The sequence below is a fragment of the Gadus macrocephalus genome, chromosome 6, assembly GCF_031168955.1.
Source record: "Gadus macrocephalus chromosome 6, ASM3116895v1".
NCBI lineage: Eukaryota > Metazoa > Chordata > Actinopteri > Gadiformes > Gadidae > Gadus > Gadus macrocephalus.
In genome coordinates, this window is record NC_082387.1 from 8354981 (window position 1) to 8377480 (window position 22500).

Consider the following 22500-nt stretch of genomic DNA (forward strand, 5'->3'; position numbering starts at 1 on the left):
TCTTCTTATCAGTCGGAGGAGGTAATTCATTTCCAGGCTGGCAGAGGCAAATCAATTAGTCAGTCGGTCGGTAGGCCAGCCAGTCAGCAAGGCAGCCAGTCAGCTAGTCGTTCAGCCAGTCGCTGGGTAGATCTCGCCAGTCAGCCAGCTCGTCGCTCAGTCAGACGGTAAGTCTGTGAGGGTGCAGCAGTGTTAAAACATTAATTAAAAAAGGCCCATAAAGTGGCAGGCAGCCATCCAAGTACATAGATGTGCCCTCGTCAAACCAATCAGCATCCTTGGTTCCTCTCTTTCCTTCAGCCTGTAGCTCTCTGGGATCTAGCACCACCTATCGCCCGTCTGAAATCTGCCTTCTGTTGCTCCACAGTCGAGTCCATCGCAATATTGGAAATATGGAGTTCATGCAAACTGTCAACACAAAATGTCTACTCTGATGAACTCTGAATAACCACAATAGAGAAACTGGGTGTTTCTATTTAATACGCCCATCTATACGTCTGTCTCCCTCCCTCCTTTCTGGGGAGTGTTCATTCTCTCTCTCTCGCTCTCTCCCTCCATCTCTCCCTCTCTTCCTCCCGCCCTCTCTCTCTCTCTTCTCTCTCTCTCTCTCTCACCAAGGGAAGATACATGATAAGAAACTCTCTAACCTCTCAGCAGGGGATCTGGAGAATCAACAACAAGGCCAGAACAAACGAGAAATAATATCGCACCAAATAGTGGGAGAGCGAGAGCGTCGTTAAGAACAGACGTTGTAGGGGGAGTGATGTTTAATTCAAAGATGTCGCAATTGTCGGATTGATTTATATTTCTAAAGATGAATTCGGTTCATACATGTTATTGTCTATGGACCAGAGCGAGTGTGTGTTTTGAGGCCTTTTTTGGGGGGGGGGGGGAAGTCAGTTTGTTGAATTGGAATTATTGTCCGGGAAACGCTATTTATACGTAGAAATAAATACATAAGCCTGGGAGTAGCCCCGGTACATTACTGCATCGTTCATAATTCATCAGTCATGAAATTGTGTGTTTGGTTTGATTAACTGCGTCAGCGAGTCAACACCTCTCTGACACGACTTGAGACTGCCAGGCATTAGATGTTCATTAACAGATGCATCTCTTTTCTACCGTGTTTCAACCGCACAGAATTACCCTGTTGGATGTTTTTTCACCTCATATTTGTCTCCTTTCTGTTTTTTTTTGTTTTGCAGCTACGGGAAAATCGTGTCAACAAAGGCCATCTTGGATAAGAACACGAATCAGTGCAAAGGTGAGTGGTGCTTCCTTTACCTTCAGAAGCTTATAGCGCTGCGTAGTATTCGCCAGTCAAGGGATACATATACAGCAGCAGTATCCCCAAGAAACTGACTACACATGACCTTCAGAGCTATTTCAGTCGTTTCAATACTAGCTATTTCGTGTCAGAAGGTGGATTCCTGGGCGCAACGGCTGGACCAAAAATAGTCAACTAAAGGAAACGTTATTAAGTTGGTTTTGTAAACAGGGCGGCCAGCCGTGGGTGGATCTTTGATAGGCTGTGTACAAGGGGGCGGAGGCACAGACATGTTACAACGCGATGAGTGGGAAAGTTAAACCTGCCGGGGCGGACATGTTGTCTGCAGACACACACTAATGCAATCAGTGCAAGGGGAAGTCGGGTTGATTACATTTGGATGGTGAATAACAAATAAACTTAATAACAACGCTGCACTTTTTGCCATACTTTGTTTGATGGCTGAATAATAACTCAATGCGTTGGAGTGAGTCATTAGCCATTCACGGTGTCATTAGCCATTCATGGTGTCATTAGCCATTCATGGTGTCATTAGCCATTCACGGTGTCATTAGCCATTCATGGTGTCATTAGCCATTCATGGTGTCATTAGCCATTTCATGGTGTCATTAGCCATTCATGGTGTCATCCGGGGTTCACCGTCGTCGACCAACCAGTCCAGCAACGCGGGAGAGTATCACACCCTCATAAAACCACCGCCGTCAGCGCATCACCGTCGCGTCGTCGAGTTCTCGTTCTGAACGATAGGCCGCCAATTGTCTTCTTTGACGTTGTGTCACTTGATGTTTTGTCACGCTCCGCGCCAGATTGATTTCCCAATTGCACAGCAATTACACTTACACTGGAGGAGCGCGAGTACGCCCCCGCCCCCCCCCCCCCCCCCCCCCCCGAGCATGACACCGCCACGGCCTTCATCGCTTAACCGGCCGCAACAATGACGACCGTATGTTTCAAATAGAGCTCACAGCAGGGGGGTGGCGGGGCGGTGGTGGGGGGGGTGGTGGGGGGCAGTGGGTAAATCAGCGGCTTATGCTCTATTTGAGGGTCCGCCTGATTGTTTTGAGAGCTCTGAACTGAGCCCTAATCACTGTGATTGTGCACTCGTGGAGAGGCACCGCGCGGCGCGCGGCTCGTCTCGGCCGTGATTGGGCGCACGGTGTCTGCCCCGGCCCCACTCCACTGGAGCGCTCCACTCCAGCCCGGTCTTCAGACACGCCAGCGGGGCTGACGGAAGCAGCAGCTTCTGAGCGGCGCGAGCCGCGCAATCAGGCCCGTCTGTAGCGCCAACGGATGAGCACTTTAGACTGATAAAAGGGAGGCATGGTGGGTTGTGTTTTTTGTTTTTTTGTATTAGGATGAAATCCGATCGGCTGACTTTGACTTTGAATGCGATGGAATGATGTTTCTTTGAGTTGAGGTTAAAGTAACACGTTGGGAGTTGTTGAAATCACATATTTTTTCACTGTGACATATTTTTATCGTGAGATAGGAAGACAGGAAGGTATGGGAGATATAGGGGAAGACGCGCAGCGAAGGACCATGGGCAGGAATCGAACCCCTGTCGCTGCGGTAAGGACTAGGCCGTAATGGTACACGCTCTACCCGGTGAAGCACCGACGCGCCCAAACACTGTGGATTTTAATGAAATCCAAACCATCGCCATATCTACTCTGGGTTTACAAGTTTAGAAGGGTTTACTGTGGTCTGTCTGGAGTCCAGTGGTACTCATTGATCCTGCGTGCCGAGGTGGGAGAGGACTACCATGTTTGTGTAGCTCACAGACATAAAAGATGGATTTGATTTACATACTGTAATTGCTCTGCTAAATATTGCAGTGCTGCGGTTTATGAAAGTATTCTCATTATTGTTTGTTTGGCCATGATTCGCTGGCGACTTACACCCCATTTAAATGAACTCCTTCACTGAAGTTGGTGAGTGTGTTGGTGTGGGGGGATATATGAGAATATGATTAAAGGGTTTGTGGAGGGTGTAGGGAAAGGGGTACTCACACGGTCGCAGACAGTGTGCTAACAGCGTCCACAGTGCTCTCAGTTTCATTATCACTTCAACCATTGATTTAGTCCAGGAGATCTCAATCTGGCCGACATAAATACAGAGAGCCCTGGGTTAAAGCGGGTGCCAGCTCATTGTGGAAACACAGAGGTTTCCGGTCTATTAGTCTTAGTTTTTTTTGCTTACGAAGGTTCCTAAACTAAGTGAAATGACTTAGAAGTGTCTAAGTGGCCGCCCATGGTAAGTGCTGGTGACATGCTCTTAATGCTGAGGAATCGCCTGTTTGGGCCGTTCTCGGAAATCAACGATCAACATGACAACATCCTCGGTCACATAATGACGTAGATCGGTGTAAGTGCTTTCGGATTCATTGAGCACTGCGGTGGTCCTTTTGATCATTTGACCGGAGCCAGAGACTGGGATCCAGTTAGCAGAGTGGCCGTGTCTTCGGGGAGGAGAGAGTAGGATGTAGAGAGGGACAGGAAGAGGCAGAGGGAAGCCACTTTAGATTGTAAACGGCTTCCATTTCCCAAAGACATATGGGTGCGACTTAATAAATAAAAAAAGGGAACAATAATAGACCATTAATTAACATTGGTTCAAGCATTAATATACATTTACTAACAATGAACTGACTGACGTTAATTAAGTAACATTAATTAAGAGATAACTAATGATATCGTAATCATTTAGTACCAATGGTGTTCTTGTTTACTAATGGTGTTCATGTTAACTAATAAACATGAATAATAGCTAACACGGTTAGCAATTTATAAGAAGAAGTAGCAGTGTTTTAAAGTCCACACAATTACCATACAAATTGGACTACACGTCAGTGTACAAGTCAGTGTTCAAGTCAGTGTACAAATCAGAGCATAAATCTAAAAATCTAAAATGCATATACATTTTTATTCTTCGGTATTGAAGACGCAGGGCCTAATCCGGCCCTGCGCTGACAGGTAAATATCAATCTACGGCCCTTCATGAGACCAACAATAGGACAATGAAATGAAAGAAGTGAGTTACATAATGTTGTGCTATTATTGTCCCCTCTTCTTTGGTTCTCTGGAAATATCTTTATCATGCCACCCAGAGGGGCTAGCTACTTTCATCTGCGCTGAACTCAAAGACAAAGTAGAAAGTTCTGCTCAGGTTTCTGGGAAATATAGAAACTGCACTGCGCTTCAAAGGCAAGTTAAACAATTAGAAAACGTTCTCTGGGGTTTGACGTAGTCCGGCCATCGTTAATCCACCACTGGCTAAGGGAACAGTGGCAGCTAGCTGCCTCACTGTTGCAGCAGCAGCAATGCTATGCTATCATGTGCTAGGCTATTATACATAATTTGCATTGCTAGCAAAACCTCCTCCATGAACTAACAAGGCCTCTTCATTCATTTTAAAGAGCGCGAGATACCTGGGGTTTGTGCGTCTTTGTGTGTGTGTGTGCGTGTGTCTGTGTGTGTTTGTGTGTGTGTGGGTGTGTGGGGGGGGGTTATGACACACATTCCAAGACTTTTTATGAGTGAGTAGAATGTTATAAAGCCAGCAGTCACATGCTACTTTGTAGCATGCTTGTTGCCTACTGCGCAGCTCTATCTAAGCTCAGAGTGGCTCTCCAATAACACTCATAGAGTGTCGCCTGTATCCTCAACACATTCTGTGATTGGTCCTTGCTATGGTTACCATGTTAACCAGAAGGAAGGTTATTTGCACTGTTATTATCTTGTACGTCTTATTCAAAACAGGCACATTTTGGCACCTTCCCAGCGCAGGACAAAGACATGTTTGACACCTCGTCTCGCAGTCGAACCCTGTGGTTCTACTGAAAGCGTTTTCAGCTTTTCACCTAAGGATGGAGGACAAGGTTAGCCGAGGGGATGGTTTACTGTTCTGGCCCCAGGGCAGGGCAGAACCGACCCACAGGGGAAGCAGTGTTTCCCATACGGGTCGGGACTGTTTGATCTTGGCAGGGTGTGGATGTGTTGAAAACAACGTCTGCAGAAAGCCTGTCTGCAAGGGAGGGGAGGAAAACCTCTGGATGTACTGTCTCTCAAGTCGAGGTCCCTGTCAGGTGCAAACGCCACATAAAAACATGATCGCTTGTGGTAGTGTGAGTGAGCCAGCATGCAATTTCTAGACTTTAGTCGCTCGTTCAAAGTATTTAACAATCAATCTCAACAATCTATTGATTAAACTAGTTCAAATGGGTATGATAGGCGATATTAGGATTATGCATTGCGGAAAAGTATGTAGATATCTTTTCATGCAGCATGCATTTGCCGCATGACAACATCACTGGTGCATCTTGTGATGCGATTGGAGAGGGGGATCGAGGCTTGCAGATGACAAGAAGACGACAATGCGACATCAAAGTCGCATTGTGTAAGACTGAGCCCCGCCCCGTTAGTAGGCGAAAGGTTTTCACAATAAAACAAATCAATAACAGTGTTCTGTCCACACTTACTGGATGTGTGAAGCCAACCAGCATAGATGGGCTGGCTGTGAGGCTTGAGTGGGAGGGATTCTGGGGTGTTGATAGTACGATTCTTGTCAACAATGCGCGGTACAAGCTGGCCAGAATTTTTCATTTGTAGAATATATCAGCTACAGGAGGTGATTTTATCAATGACATCACTATCGATCAGTGTTGACTCCAGATGTGTCCAGGTCAATTTTAAAGATGGACCTAGCCACATCTGGTACAGCATTAACGTTGCAAGTAATACAACGTTAATGCTGGATCAATCTCCCAGGATCAAATATTTGCATTTTCTATGCCAGAAGTTGTCTGGTGCCTTGTTATGCCCATAAGGGCGGGTAGTTACTATAGGATGCTGTGGGGTCTTCAAGCTAACGTTCTGCGACACTTGCCTGATTCGATGGGATTAAGGTGTGATTTGTGTTATGGTGTGTAGTTATTTTGGTATTCAAAGTATGACAAATGTATGCACAGAGAACCGTGAAGGAGTGGACTGTGGACACTTAAAGCGACGCACAATGAGGGCCTCACGTTCACCCATTCATACACGCATTCATAAACACATTCAACGCAGGTCATGACAATCAAGGCGTGTCTCGCTCGGGGACACCTCAAATCTTTGCTAGGAGGAGGAACTTGGGACCCGACCACCAACCTCCTGGTTGCCAGGCGACCTGCTCTGCCTCCTGACTACTTTAATAACTCTTCATCGCTGCCACGAGGGAGGAGGCGGGGGGTTGGTGGGGGGTAAATGTGACTGTGGAGTCCAGCAGCACTCATCGACTCAGATGTGTTTGGTTTGCCTGACTTTCGTTTTTGGCTAAACGGCGGGCTTCTCATTAGCGTGTTTCATAAATAAATATGTGTGCACGTGCTGGGCAGATCTCTGCAGCCCCGATGCCTTTGAACAATAAAACACAGATCTGTTTATGAGCAGAACAGAGTGTGCATCCAAACACTGCAAAAAAGAAAGCGAGCAAACAGATGTTCCTGGCAGCGAGGCGAGACGGAGAGATGAAGAGGGATATGTGACAAAAGAGGGACACGAGAGCGGCGGAGAGCGGCGGAGGGAGGGAGGAAGAAAGAACCGATGCTGAAAATATTTACATTCCACGTTGTAATTAATGAGCCTCCTTAATTGTCGATTGGAATTTGAAACGCTCCCGTTCCCTTTTTTCCTTTGCTGGCGTCCTGGCGGGTGTCCATGCACACGCGCACACACACCCATGCACACACGCACAAACATACACATACACAGTACACACACACACACACATACAATGACAATGTACAGAACAACAACGGACTATAATACATTTCTACACATCGAAAAACTCAAATGAGGTTGCACAGGAATAACACGGATAAAAAGCTTCACATCCTGAGGTGTGAAATGTCCATTCATTGATAACACACATAAGTACATTTTAAGGGGGCAGGGGGGAAATAAAGCCTTTGAGGGTGCACGGCCTCAGAAAGAGCTTATGGTCCGTGAAATGGCAAAAAAACGATAGCTTTTGACATCTGTTCCGGTCTTCAAGGCAAAACACACATCACCTCAGACAGTGAGAGACCTTGGCGCTAAGCTCCTGTGAAGAAAGGCCAAATTCCAAGACGACGTGCCTGAATATCCCTGAAGTTCAAACAGTTCGGAGCCCGCTGAAATCGAAGTGTTTTCAGGCAAAACTGCCGATTCAGCATTCTGCGCTGCCTCCTTATTATTCCTTGCTCATTTATCCACGCTTGGTGTGCACAAGTGTGCATGGGTATTTACCCACAGGACCCCCCTTTGTAAGGGGCATTATGGAATGCATGTCAGTCCCATACTGACTGTGGTGGGAGAGATCTAAGGGAGTTGGAGGTCGCACGCATTTTAAGCGTCTCATGCGTTCAATAATTATATGATGGCGATTGTTATTCTGTGCGTCTGTTACGGCAGTCTCATGCTCTGTGCTGTTTTCTCACCTTATTCCTTATTGTCCCCTGTGTGTCTGTGTGTGTGTGTCTGGCTGTGTTTGTGTGTCTCTGTGCATTGTGTGTCTGTGTGTCTCTGTGTGTCCGTGCGTGTGTGTCTGTCTGTCTGTCTGTCTGTGTTTGTGTGTGTGTGTTTGTGTCTCCCTGTGTGTATCTGTATGTGTGTGTGTGTGTGTGTGTGTGTGTGTGTATCTGTGTGTCTCTGTTTGTGTGTGTGTGTGTCTCTGTGTGTCCGTGCGTGTGTGTCTGTCTGTCTGTGTTTGTGTGTGTGTGTTTGTGTCTCCCTGTGTGTATCTGTATGTGTGTGTGTGTGTGTGTGTGTGTGTGTGTGTGTGTGTATCTGTGTGTCTCTGTTTGTGTGTGTGTGTGTGTGTCTCTTTGTGTCCGTGCGTGTGTGTCTGTCTGTCTGTGTTTGTGTGTGTGTGTTTGTGTCTCCCTGTGTGTATCTGTGTGTCTCTGTATGTGTGTGTGTGTGTGTGTGTGTGTGTGTGTGTGTGTGTGTGTGTATCTGTGTGTGTGTCTAGGCTACGGCTTCGTGGACTTTGACAGCCCTGCGGCGGCCCAGAAGGCCGTAGCTTCCCTGAAAGCCAGCGGGGTTCAGGCGCAGATGGCCAAGGTAGGAGACCTGAGAGGGACCCGCAGCACCAGCCCGCCCGCTGCTGTCACACCCGCCCTACCCTTCTCCTCACCCCTCCTCACCCCTCCTCACCCGTCCTCACCCTCTCATCACCCCTTCTCACCCCCTGTCTCTCTACAACTTACCTGCACAACCATTCTCCTGTGCAAAAACCGTGTTCATGAAATCTCTGTTTGTGTGTGCGTGCGTGATTGTGATCATGCGTGTGCGTGTGTTACTGTCTGTGTTTAGGAAGTGCACAAAAAACAAACATTCTCACTTCGGCTGCACCACTTGCCATGATTGCGTATGTGTGTGTTTGTGTGTGTGTGTCTGTCTGTGCGTGTGCGTGTGTGCACGCGTGTTGGTCCATCTCCACACTCCTGTCCGCTTTGCCCGTGTGTTTCCATGTCTGTGGACGCCCACGTGGGTGCGCGTGCCTGCGGCTGAGGTGCACAGTTCCGGGGCCCCCGTTCTGTTTACAGCGGTACATTTGTATGCGTCGGGCTGCGGCTCGGTGGCCCTGAGTGGCTGCGTTCCCTCAAGCTCGTCAAGGACGTCACTCACACACCCGCAATCAGACACACGCGGCCCTCTGCAACAAGTGCCTGGATGGAGGCGGAGGGGCGTGTGTGCATTGGTTGATACGGGACAATGCCTGATGAGCACTGGGGAAGAATACAATTTAAAATATTGCGTGTGTGTCTCTGTGTGTGTGTGTGTCTGTCGGATAGAGAGAGAGAGACTGTGTGTGTGTGTTAGTGTGTGTGTGTGTGTGTGTGTGTGTGTTGGGTGTGTGTGTGTGTGTGTGTGTGTGTGTGTGTGTGTGTGTGTTTGTGTGTATATGTGTAGGAGAGTCAGTCTGTGTGTGTGTGTGTGTGTGTGTGTGTTTGTGTGTTTGTGTTTGTTTGTGTAGGGGAGAGAGAGACTGCGCATGTGTGTGTGTGTTTGTGAAGGAGAAAATCACAGTGTATTTGTGTGTGTGTTTGTATGTTTATACATGTAGGAGAGTCATTGTGTGTTTGTGTGTGTGTATGTGTATGAGAGTCAGTGTGTGTGTGCTTGTATGTGTGTAGGAGAGTCAGTGTGTGTCTGTGTGTGAATGTGTGTGTGTTTGTGATGTGTGAACTCATGGCGGATACAGTCTGGCTCGCTTTCGGAATCATTAAAACCACATCGCCACTGAGCTCCCCCGTTTATAAATTAAAGAGAATTGCAATTAAAACTGGCCGGTCTTCAGGCTCTGAGAGCATCCCATTGAATTACACATTACCAGCCTCGTCACTCACCTCTCTGCTGGCTTTAAACCTCTTTTCTCTCTCTCTCTCTCTCTCTCTCTCTCTCTCTCTCTCTCTCTCTCTCTCTCTCTCTCTCTCTGTCCCTCTCTTGCTCTCCCACTGTCTCTCTCTCTCTCTCTCTCTCTCTCTCTCTCTCTCTCTCTCTCTCTCTCTCTCTCTCTCTCTCTCTCTCTCTCTCTCTCTCTCTCTCTCTCTCTATGTCACTCTCTCTTGCTCTCTCACTGTCTCTCTCAGACTCTCTTGGGCTCTCGCTCTCTTTCTTGCTCGCTCTTCCACTCGCTCTCTGTCCCTGTCGCTCTCTCCCCCTTGCTCTCTCCCCCTCCCCCTCGCTCCCTCACTTTCTCGCTCGCTCTCTTACTCTCTGGGGTGGCGTGTACGTTTGAATGAGCACTTTTGTTATATTAAACTACAGTGTGTAGATGAGTGTGTGTTTGGGGGTGGGGGGGGGGGGGGGGACTCCACTGAGATCTCCTGGGGTGTCGCTCGGTGGGATGAAAGATTCAACTCTGATTGGAGGAGAAAGCCCCCTGATGTCTCATGCTTGTAGTTCACGCTGCGGCTTCAGCTACTCACAATGATGTCTGATGCCAAAGGAGATGCTAGCGTAGCGCACGCTCAGGCTAACCACTTCACTTTCATATTGCCAGGGAAACTTAATTAGTTCTTGATTTCATAGTTAAGATGTGCCGCCACAAACGTGGTTGCACCCCATGGGCAAACAGAGCACACGTTCAGGAGGCGTTAATCTAGCTCTTGAATCTTAACGTCCTGTTTTAGCTCCACTTAAAGCATTTCTCTCTTGATTTTGCTTGAATCAAGATGCTGGTTTGTTTGGCAAGGGACATGTTAGTAGAGAGCGCACTGGTTTACCAACGTGGGGAGGAAATAACAGTTGTTGGTGAATAACAACTACCAGTTCAACACTTTGTCGGGCCTCAGAGATGCTGGGATCTGGCTGATCTGTAAAGAATAGCCATACACACACATACGTACACAGAGTTGTGCGTAAGAGTATAAAGAAATACAGGGAAATACATCCTACTTATAATTTGACGTGTTATCATGAGCTATTTCTGCCATGTTAGCAGTATATCTATATGTAACTAGTCTGAGCCTGATTCATGCTACCCTCTTTATATAAACTGGAGGTGATCTATTTCTATATCTCTGCATATTTCTAGCTCTGTATAGGACCATACTCTAAGACATTCAACAGAGTTTGCTCAGAGTATGCACAAACGTACACTTGTTGACCTATCAATACTCAGGTTCCTCTCCCGGAAGGATAGAGCGATCGTTCCCTGTAACGCATTTTATTCCACATCAATATTTCATCCACTGCATTTCGTTTCGTTGTTGTTTTATTTACCCTTTTTTTGGGGGAGGATTTGACAGCGCTTATCAAGATGAAGTTGCCTACCGAGCCGGGGAAATTTGTCTGTCGTTGTGTTTGAGGATGAGGCGCACCCTTGTCTATCAAGCGCCAAAGCCGCACGCTAACTGGAGTCTTCTCCTGAGGATGTGTTCTTCTTTTGCTTTAAAACTAAAACAGACAAGGAGAACACATACAAATGCCAGGCTATGCTTTATTCTTACCGATATCTTAAATGTGTCATTACAACTACCGGAGGTGATTCTAGGCTTTTACTTAGTTGTGTTTATTTTATTTATCCAATCCAGGACAACAAGCTGTTCCCCATTTCCTGTGTGTGTCTACCATATCTGTTCACCCAATTTTTGTGTTACTTGAATACCCAAGTGTGCGTCTGTGTGTGTGTCTGTGTGTTTAATCAGTTTGCCCGCATGAGTGCATATATATATATATTAATTACGCTTGTGTGATAGATTTCAGAATTTCAATAGACCTTGGAAGATTTGAGCAATTCAAGGTCACATTTCAGACTGGGGTCAAAGTTGACGTAGAGGTGAACTATAAGTAACAGTGCCTATAGAGGCACAGCACAGACATCCCTCCATGTTGGTGCACACACAACTGTGCCGTCGCATTTTGACAGTTTTGCTCTATTTCCTCCTCTTCGCTTCACACTTTTTTTGTCACAGTTATTCGATCACTCTCTCCTTATCTCCTGGCTCTCTATCTACACAGTCTATCAATCTCTCAAACCCCTCTCTCCTTCCCTTTCCTGCTCATCACAAGTAAGAAAGGGTGATGAGGATGACAGAGAAAGAGAGAGAGAAGACAGACAGACAGACAGACAGACAGACAGACGGACAGACGGACGGACGGACAGACAGACAGACAGACAGACAGACAGACAGACAGACAGACAGACAGACAGACAGGCAGGCAGGCAGGCAGGCAGGCAGGCAGGCAGGCAGGCAGACAGACAGACAGACAGACAGACAGACAGACAGACAGACAGACAGACAGACAGACAGACAGACAGACCTACATAGAGGGAAGCAGACCGGGAGAAGAGTGAGTGGGAAAAGGTGCAGTTTTCAGTGGATCGAGATATTCAGTACAAAAAAGGCAGTCTCTCACGCACACATACACACACACACAAACACGCGCACATTGTATCCAGAGCTCTTGGCTTGGATGTCATTTATCAGTCCTGATTGAGCCCTATGTTCTGACCAGCTGTGTGCCTCTAATCCCAAATCTCCTTTATGCCTCCATTCTCTCTCTCTCTCACTCGCTCTGATTCTCTCTCTCTCTCTCTCTCTCTCTCTCTCTCTCTCTCTCTCTCTCTCTCTCTCTCTCTCTCTCTCTCTCTCTCTCTCTCTCTCTCTCTCTCTTGCAATCTCTCTCTCTTGCAATCTCTCTCTCTTTATCTTTGTTCCTGTCATACTTTCTTGACATGCTGAAATGTTCTGTGTGTGCTTATGGCTTGTCAGCTGCCTGACACCTTTGTTCCCTGCTCTGTGTGTGTGTGCGTGTGTGCGTGAGAACATGTGTGTGTGTGCATACACCAGCAGGTCATGCTGGGACACAAAACTAATGGTTAAAGACAAAAGGGTCTGTATCTATATAATATATATATAGATACATCTATATAATATCTCTCTTTTGTCTCTATCTTCTATCCTTTTACCCTTTATGTTTGTCTCGCCCTTGCTGTACCTCATCCCACTCTCGCTCTCTTTCTCTCTCTCGCCCTGCTCCCTCGCGCTCACTCTCTCTCTCACTCTGTCTCTCTCACTCTGTCTCTCTCTTTCTCTCTCGCTCTCGCTCCCACTTTCACTCCTTTCCTCTCTCTCCTCACTCTCACTCTTTTTTTGCCATAGCAGCCTAGTTTCACTAGACAAGTTTTAAGAGAATCCTTCCTCTTTTACCGTACGTCACATTTCAGCATTGTCCTCTGTCTAACCCTGCTAAAATATATATATATAGAGAGAGAGTTAGAGAGAGAGAGAGAGAGAGAGAGAGAGAGAGAGAGAGAGAGAGAGAGAGAGAGAGAGAGAGAGAGAGAGAGAGAGAGAGAGAGAGAGAGAGAGAATAGATATAAAAATAGATAGTGTATTATTTGAACATTACATTAACAGTAGGCTAATGTGTAATTTAAAGTAAATCATTTATAAAAGCAAAACAACACATCTAATTGTTGCTTAAGATAAAATAGTACCCCGAGTCTGAGTGTTTGTTTATTAAAATGTGTTGTTGGCCTCACTAACGAGAGAACCTTCAGCTCCCTATCGCGTAACCATGGATGCTGAAACACTGACAGCTCATCTCAGAGGAGAGGAGAGGATGGATGACAGACAGGAACGTGCACATGATCTGCCGGGATGGAGGAACAGTGCGCCTGCTAAAAGGATGCGTGAGTCTGTTGGAATGATGCAAGACTTAGTATGAGGAGAACGAAAAAAAAAAAGTGATACGGACTGACTTTGCAAACAGAAAGAAAACAAATGGGAACGATAAGGAAGTGAAGTCGACTGACTGGCGAATGTATACGTTGAAAGAACGGAAACGTATTGTCCTGCTAATGGTGTGGCAGACGATAAGAGGTAATCTTAGCTTTTGACCGTAATGGGTGCTAACACATATGGATTTCTATGCAGCTTGTTTTCCCCCGAAAGGCCAAAAGGTAAAGCGTTCCAGGTTGTGGATATACAGTGGAAAAACGTCTAATCCTCAAGGCCATAGCTGAAGGATTCAGATTGCATAAAGGAACCAGTCCAAAAGGGATACAATATCGATGTATTTAGCAGAGCTACACAGTTTATGCAGCAGGGTTACTGTTGTCATAAACAGTCAAAGCTACTAGCTGATTCTAAACAAGCGTTGGAAAAGGAAACAGAAACACAGAGGAATGAAAGATAAGATTGAGCTGAAAAACAATACTGCTCCACGTTCCACAAGGCTAAGTTCCTTATGCAGTTTGGCCGCAAGTTGAAAAAGAATTTGAGATCTCCACTTAGAGCTTTCTGTCTGAGTGGAGTGGAGTGGAAGGTGCAATACCCAAAGTTCCAGTCCAAAATAAAGTAATCCAGTGCTCAGCACAATGCAATATTCACTGTCTCGCATTGAAGACACATTTTCTTCCTTTGCCGGAGGGGAACATTTCTCAAAGACCTTCAAACATTTCTCAAAGACTGATCTGGCCTTAGATATCTGCAAATGGAGAAAGAGGCATTTTGTGATCGGAATAGCACTGGCTCCCGCTATTTGTCGAAGCGCAATGGACAAGGTACCGCATTGGATGCCAGACAACACTTACAAATCTACAACAAGTGCTCACCAGGCTCGGGCTTAAGGGCTCTTCTAATGGCCCTTACACACCAACCAGATTATAGGTCGTCGGACATTCTGGCGAGAAATGGCAGTCGGACCGAATTGGTCATGGCCGATTCAACATCAACGGCACGATCTCGCCAGACGACCGATAATCTGGTTGGTGTGTCAAGGCCTGAACAAAGATAAGGGTTTTTTTTAAAAAGGGAAATATCCTACTTTAGACATGTAATAGATGGCTTACACAAGTCACAAGACAAAATGGAGGCTGTACTTAAGGCATCTCAAGCCTGAAAACGTGTTGCAATTCTACGTCAGGCTTGTTTCATGTTACACCCACTGAATACACTGTTACAGACCGGAATACTATTGTATTGGACTGTAAGCTTTGAAAAAACGTTCAGAGCGACAAATTCACTTCAAACATCAGAAGAGGTGCATGCTTGCTTTAAACCCTCCTGACCCCATCATGTTGGTTCTTGATGCTTCACCGTGCAGAATCAGTGCAGTATTTTAAGTTACCAGACCTCTCTGAACAACCAATGGCCTTCGCTTCAAGGTTGCTGACAACGGCTGTGTGTTGCTATGCGTAGGTCGACAAGTGTCCCTGAGCCTTGTGTAGGGGGGTCAAGAAGACAAACCACTACCCCTGTGGACAAAAAGTTCACATTGATAATTCACCATCAGCCACTTGGGTCTTTATTCAACCCACAGAAGGGCGTTCCAGCGATGACAGGTACTAAACAACAGTGACAACGGTGACATAGAGGACCTTTAGTGAAATCGCATGGTTGACTACTGAGGAAGACGAATCAATAGACCCAGCAGACGTGTTTCACTCAACACTAGTCGAACAGCTTCTGGGGACAAACGCTCATATCCAGACCAACATACAATGACCCAACACTGTCTTAAGTGTACGACATCCCCTTGAAAGAATGGCCTGCCCATGGTGTTCTACGGTCTCGAGGTTTCCCAGAACGGAAGGAACACCCATCTGTATATCAAGGAACAGCGATGTGGAGATAATACGCTGTGATGTCTTCTAAATGACGCAGCTGAGTGCTGGATGCCTTGCATGAGAGACACTTAGAGACAGGTCAAATGAGGAGACTAGCCTGTGGCTATGTGGGCTGCCCTCCGTCACGACAAACAGACGGAGGGCACCACAAAGACCTGCTTTGGACGTCGAAAGGATCTAGAACACACCACCACAAGCACTTAACTCCTGGGGTCGGCCTTTATCACCATGGCAACATGTGCATATTTATTTCACTGCACCAATCACAGACTCCGTGTTCCGGAGAGCAGTTGACACATATTCTAAATGACAGGAGGTCATTAGGTGCGTTTCCATCCCCCTGATTTTATGCGAACTTTGAAGTATCGAATCAGTAAACGGTGATGGAAACACCAAAATTCGCAGAAAAATCCTCTAATTCGCAAAAAGGTTTATCCGCTTGCTTGAGGTGGTTTTTGAGAAATGCGAAAGAGAGTAAATTCGCACAATGGGAGATGGAAACACACTTTTCGAAACAGCTGTGACGTAGCAAACTTTGAACACACAGGACTGACAGTCTTTCCGATTTCTGCATAACGACCGGCCATAGCAAACCTGCCGACATCAACGTGTAACGTCATCACCCTATTCCGCTCCAACCACTTGATGGAAACGCACCTAATTCTAATTACTTTTTTGCGAACTTTCTAAAGATTCGCATCACCTTTTAGATGGAAACGCAGCTAATGACAGCTACGGAACAACATGATTTCTGTACTCAGGACCATATTCTCCAGGAATGGACTTCCGGAGCAAGTCTGCACATACAACGGAAAATTAGAAAATTAGATTTACGCAATCCAGCCCTTCGCCTTATCGTCCAGCCACGAATGGCCTAGCCGAGATGTTTGTAAGGATATTCAAAAAGTAAATCAATGCAATGGAACAGCAGAGCATAACACCGCAACACCAGATAAACAATTGCCTTTTTGTTGACAGAAATGCAGTCCATTACAGCAACTACCAATCAAACTCCAGCCATAATGTTTCTCAACAGGAACTGACGTCCTCGCATGGACCTTCTCAAGCCTAATGTTAGGCGACAGTATAAACATTTCAATAACAAACCATGCAGAATCCACCAGAACCGGACCACTGATGTGTATAGTGGACGTTGGTGACGTCACTTGGAGACGTCATGGTGATCCGGTCCTTCACGCTCACATGAAAAGCAAACCAGTGCAGACCTTACCTGACTCATCTGACTTGGCTAACGATAATCCAGATATCCCAGCTTCACACGGACCTGAGAACTCTGTGACCACAGACTTACTAAACATGACCAGGACGCAAAACAAATGGCTGAGAGACGCTGCCCTGAGAGGCACTGAACGCCTCCAAAGGAGTTGAGCTGTGAACAGCAAATGTAGGAAGGAAAATGTAATGAGAAAGAATAATGTCATGTTGAAAATGTTACAATGTTAATAATAATAATAATAATAGTAATGATAATAAATCAGTCTTGTATAGCGCATTTCTAGGACCCAATGCGCTTCGTAACAAAAAAGAAAAAGATAGTAAAAGGACTCCAAAAAGTCCTTGTATGCCTTGTATAAAGTGTGAGTTTTGAGGAGTGACTTTAATGATTAAATGGACTTGGCCTCTCTAACGGAGGTGGGGAGATTGTACCAGAGTCGTCCCAGGGTGACCAGTCTGTAGCGAAGCTGTAGTGGGCCGGTGCTTGTGGGCCGGGACACAGTGATAAGTTCTGATAGGTGGGATGGACTGGTGGAGTGGATGGCTTGGTAAGCCAAGTACAAGGACCTTGTAGTTAATGCGTTGGCGGATGGGGAGCCAGTGAAGTTTGTTCCAATATTATTGTGTGAGTTAAGGAGACATTAGCAGAGGATGAATGTCATGTTAAACTCTGTGAAGAGGAACTTTTATGCCGAGTCATGTTTAACTTTATAATCATGTTTACAGGTTTGTGCATAATACATAATTAATAAGGGTTAAATAGCATTCAACTAGAAAGGGAGGATGCATAATGTAAAGAACATTACAGGAACTTTAACATTGTATGTTTACCTCATCCTCCTACATCGTATAACTTCTGTGGGGCACTTATCGATGTAATTAAAAGAATCCTAGACACAAGAGCTCTTAGACTATTATTCATTGATATGTAGTTGTGCTAGGGAAGTCACAGACATGGCAGAGAGCGAGAGAGACAGACGGACACACAGAAGACGGATGGATATGTTCTTGCATGTGAGCAGACAGACAGATAGACAGACAGAGAGTGGTTAGTCTTGACTGCATCAAGCTATCTTGTAAGGGCGTGACAGCACTGCAGAACTACAACACTTGCCATGTGTTTGGTGGGAACACAATCAAATGGATATTGTGACTGGGAGGATACAAGACCTGCATCTATCTGGGTTTACTCTGTGATAATGACCAGCTTGCTGTACTTTAACCCACTTATTAGATGGCTACTTGCTAAAGAAATCAATAATTTGGCACAACAAAAGATGATTTTATTGATGTAAAAAAGATGAATTGCTTCCACTAAAATAATAGAGGAAACAATATCGGAGGTCTGTTATTCAGAAGTGATATACCGCTGAACCCTGTGATTGAACAATCAGAGTAGTCATCACAGCCCTGTAATAAATTCTTTATAGTCGAGGGGTCCCTTGTGTATTGTTTTATTTCTTCTTAGTTTTTGTTCGTTTCTTGATTTCCTTCCGTGTTCCTCTCTTTCTGTTGTGCTTTCGTTTTTGCTTGCACATTTAAAACGTCCATTTCAGGTTCAGCACAGAGATGTAGGAGAGTTCACCGGAGATAATAAGGATTTGTGTGAGAGGGGAGATTTTACAGCGGAGAGTAGCCCCAAGGGTGTGTGTATGTATGTGTGTGTGTGTGTGTGTGTGCACGTGCGCGTGGGCATCCAGTTTATATAGACTAGTCTATAGATGTGTTCTTCTTCATGCACATAAATGTCTAGGTTATTGTGTGTGTGCGTGTGCATGTGAGTTCTTTGCTCAGCAACTTTTGCAACAAAGGAAAAGCTTGAGGAGAGGAAAACAAGCAGAAGGACAATGAAGCCAGGTGGAGGAGGGAGGGAGAAAGAGAGAGAGAGATAGAGAGAGAGCCACAAAGAGAGAGAGAGAGAGGAGCAAAGGAGCCCCAATTAAATTACACGTAATCTGGTCTGAACGTACGCATCCATTAGCTGCTCTCCAATCGTATTAGCCCTGCATTAGCCTTGTCTATGCTGCGCTGTGTGTCTGCCTTTTTGTGAGTGTGTGTGTGTGTGTGTGTGTGTGTGTGTGTGTGTGTGTGTGTGTGTGTGTGTGTGTGTGTGTGTGTGTGTGTGTGTGTTCGGCCTATTGTGCAGATAGGAGTGTTTTCACCATCTTTCAATTTTGTGTGTCCGTGTTTGCTAAATGGTTGACTATAAACGTGTACTTCTGTGTGTAACGTGAATGTGTTTGTTAGTGTGCACGGAAATGGGAGGTAGTGTATATTGTATATTGGTGTATCTGTATATTGGTGTGTATGTGGGCGTGTTTTTGCAGGGGGGCTGAGGTGGGAGAGTAGGATTGGGATTTATTGGACAGCTCCTTTCTAACAAAAGGATAAGAGGGAGTGAGGCGAAGAAGGTATGGATTAACTTTATACGTCAAATACAGAACACATACAGGACGTAAGTGGTAATGTTGACAGGAAATGCAAAAACAACAACAGGAACACTGTTTACAATAAAAAGCAACCATAATATTGCCAGTAAAAAGAAATTACACTCTTGGCATAGGGGAAGATATCAATAAATAATATAAAATTTGAAGTTCTTCACTTGCCAGGACCTCTGATCTCCACAAATTATCCTTAAAGAGATGTACAGATAGAGAGAATGTCTATATCTTTGTTTGTGTGTTTGTTTATGTATGTGTGTGTGTGTGTGTGGGTGTGTGTGTGTGTGTGTGTGTGTGTGTGTGTGTGTGTGTGTGTGTGTGTGTGTGTGTGTGTGTGTGTGTGTGTGTGTGTGTGTGTGTGCGTGTGTGTGTGCGTGTGTGTTTCTGCGCGCACACGCATAAGAGGCGCAGTGTATGGAACTTGGTAGGGGCCCTGATGAGCTCAGTATTCCCAGTTCTGATGGCCAAGGGAAAAAAACTCTGTCTCAGCCTCTCTTTCTGCTGCGTGCCTGACCGCAGCGTCTGAAACAGTGGTGTGGACCCCTTCAGGATCCTAAAAGCTCTGGTTCTGCAAGCCAAGTCCTGTAAGTCCTGCAGAGAGGGGAGCGAAGAAATTCCAGTCGTGCATTCAAACCGACCGCACTACTCTCCGCAGAGCCCTCCTACCCTGAGTGGAGCGGTTGTCAAACCAGGCCGTGATGCCTCCTGTCTGAACACTCTCTGACGCTATCCTTCCGCCCTTCTACAGAGTAGAAAGGCGGAAGGATCCTCGGGGAGGCTCTGAATTTATTCAGCTACCTGCCTCGTCTTCCTCACCAGAGTGTCTGTGTGTGTTTACCATGTCAGACCCTCTGTGATGTGGTATTTATAACCGCTCACACTCTCTCTGCGGTGTTGGAAGCTGAACTGTAATCAATGAAGAGCAGTCTCACACAGCCACCCCCCTATTCCGGCTGTCAAGATGAGAGAGTGGTGGTGTGCAGTACCTGAGAGTCAGCATCGGCCGTGGTTCAGTTTGGCCGATAAGCAAACTGCATCAGCTTGCTCATACCATGGTATGAGCAAGGTACCATGGTACGAGTGAGGAAGGCCTAGATGTGAGCCTTGATCAGCACCTCGATGCATTTCATGAGCACTGAGGTGAGGGCCAGCGACTGCGTCATTCAAACAGGCTGGAGAAGCATTTGTGGGACACCGGGACAATAGCGGATGCCTTTAAGCAGGTGTGGATGGTGGACATTGAGCCAGGGAACAGGTTGAATATGGGGAACACTTGGACCAGCTGATTAGCACATGTCTTCAGCATTCGCCCAGACACGCCATCTGGCAGCCTTCCTGGTGTTCATACTCGTCAGAACCCTCCCTACGTTCTGGTTCCGTCACAGTGTGCGCTCAACCCCATCGGAACTCACTCCAGGAACTCACTCCAGGTGTGCTACCATATTATCAGTATTAGCCAACGAGCTAGCCCAAAAAAAAACGTGCATGAAGTGAGTTCAGGTCGTCGGCGAGGGGTGCAAGGGCACTCAGAGCAGAGGGAGGGACGGCCCTGGTAGTCTATTAAAGTCTGCGGTCCCTTCCATCGGTGTCCGGTGTCGCGCTGATACATCTGCGTCTCCACTCCGGCTTTTTTTCTTTGTGCTTCCTCCTGGCGTCCTTCTCGCCCTTCTCCATCCGTAGGACGGTGTGTTCTGCTTGTCTGTGTCGCTCGACACAAGGCCAGAGTTATAAGCTGCAGTGCAGGCATTCAGGCGCCGCGGAAGGATTATGTCAACCTACCGTTTGTTGGTTAGGGAAGGACCTCTTACCACGGGGACGTCGGTGTCGGCTAGTGTTTTTATGAAGCCCGTAACATTTATTTATTCATTATTATTTATATCAACTTTGGATTATTTATATCGACCTTTATATGGAATGCAATATTGCTCACTCTCACTTATTGACATTTATTGACTCTTTTTGTTGACTTTTAATGTTTGTTTTGTTGTTGGTCAACTGCATCGGCTGTCTGGATACCTGGATTTCCCCAAGTGGTTGAATAAAGTGTCTGCTACCACTACTACTAGCACTGCTATTAAAAACGTCCCTCGCTGAGGTCGCTACAGACGGATTGGAACCTGTCCCGGTCTAAGTCACTCAGAGCAGCCGGCAGCCTGGCTTCTGATTGGTCAGACCACCGCTTTACGCGTGTTGTCACTATATCTCTTGCCTCGCTATCCTTTGCTTAAAACCCGATAGCTGGAAAATGGACGCATGGTCTGATTTGACAAATGGAAAGGAACAGCCTTCAATGGTGCATAACAGAGGTCCAAGGTTCTTTCCCCCATGGTAACACACAATGGACGGAATGAGATCGTCAGATTCTCCTGGTTCGACACGCAGGAACAAGGGTCCTGAATGTCCTTGGGTTTGCACCAGTAACTTTGAGTCATGAATAAAACCCCTCCAAAACATTTGATGACCAGGCCGCACGGAAAACCGAGAAGGAAGCGGTTGGGCTTATGTGTCGAAACCGGCAGCAGCGGGTCAGCCATGTCTCCGTCAGTAACAAAAGATGTTGCACACCCCGTGTGTCCCCGTTGGAATCTAATCCTCGCGCTGACCTCATCCGACTGGTTTCCCAGAGACCGGACATTAGCGAAATGGACGCCAGGGCGCGGTTGGACGGAGCCTCAAGCTCTCGGCCTGTTCTGCACGCCGCTCAGTTTCCCTCTCTTTTTTCTCCTACGTTTCCTTGGAGACATGACTACGTTGTAGTTGCTGTTGTTGTGGTTACACGCGTATGATCTCTCCGGCAGTCATGTCCGACAGAAAGTGTACAAAGGACACTGTAAAGACAGAGGTCGGATTTAGATTAAAAAATAGCATCGCATCGTTGATGACGACCTCTAGTGGCGTGGAGGTGAAATGCGCAAATCACACGTGCTCGATTTGTAAACACACCGGGCGGCACTTGCCTGATTACGGCACGTGAGGTGAGTGAGCACGGGTGATGATATGTAAATTGGAAGTTTGGTTGAAGCGCAAACATGAAAAAATACACTCTCTAAAGACTGTTTTTCCGTAGCCTTACCGATAGAGGTATCATAACAGTTATCCTAATCATGGGCGGAGACACACTTTGGATTTTGCCAGTGCATTAACCTGCATATTTTGATTACCCACAGAAACATTTTCTAATGCTTCAGAGTCCTCCATAACCCCTGAATAGAAATCATCGAAATAATTATGCATATAATTAAAAGCCTGCCGTTCCAAAGCAGCGTTTAACAGCACAATGGAGGTACGAAATGTACCATGGAAGAAGTACTAAAAGCTTTGCTTACGGCCTAGCGCTCCGCAGTGTAACAAAAGGAGAGTTTTTTATGCGACACCATATTCCTCTCCTAACACTTACAAAAGTCCTCCGTTATGGCCTCTGAATAACTT

General features: G+C 46.2%; 1 protein-coding gene across 1 annotated transcript in view; it reads left to right on the top strand.

Annotated features, from left to right (window-relative positions):
* Nucleotides 1-22500, top strand: part of LOC132459083 (RNA-binding motif, single-stranded-interacting protein 3-like) — an 86571-nt gene that overhangs the window by 14957 nt on the left and 49114 nt on the right. Inside the window, exons 2-3 of the mRNA XM_060053458.1 lie at nt 1206-1264; nt 8279-8370. Coding sequence (XP_059909441.1) covers nt 1206-1264; nt 8279-8370 — 151 coding nt within the window. The remainder of the gene's footprint in view (nt 1-1205; nt 1265-8278; nt 8371-22500) is intronic.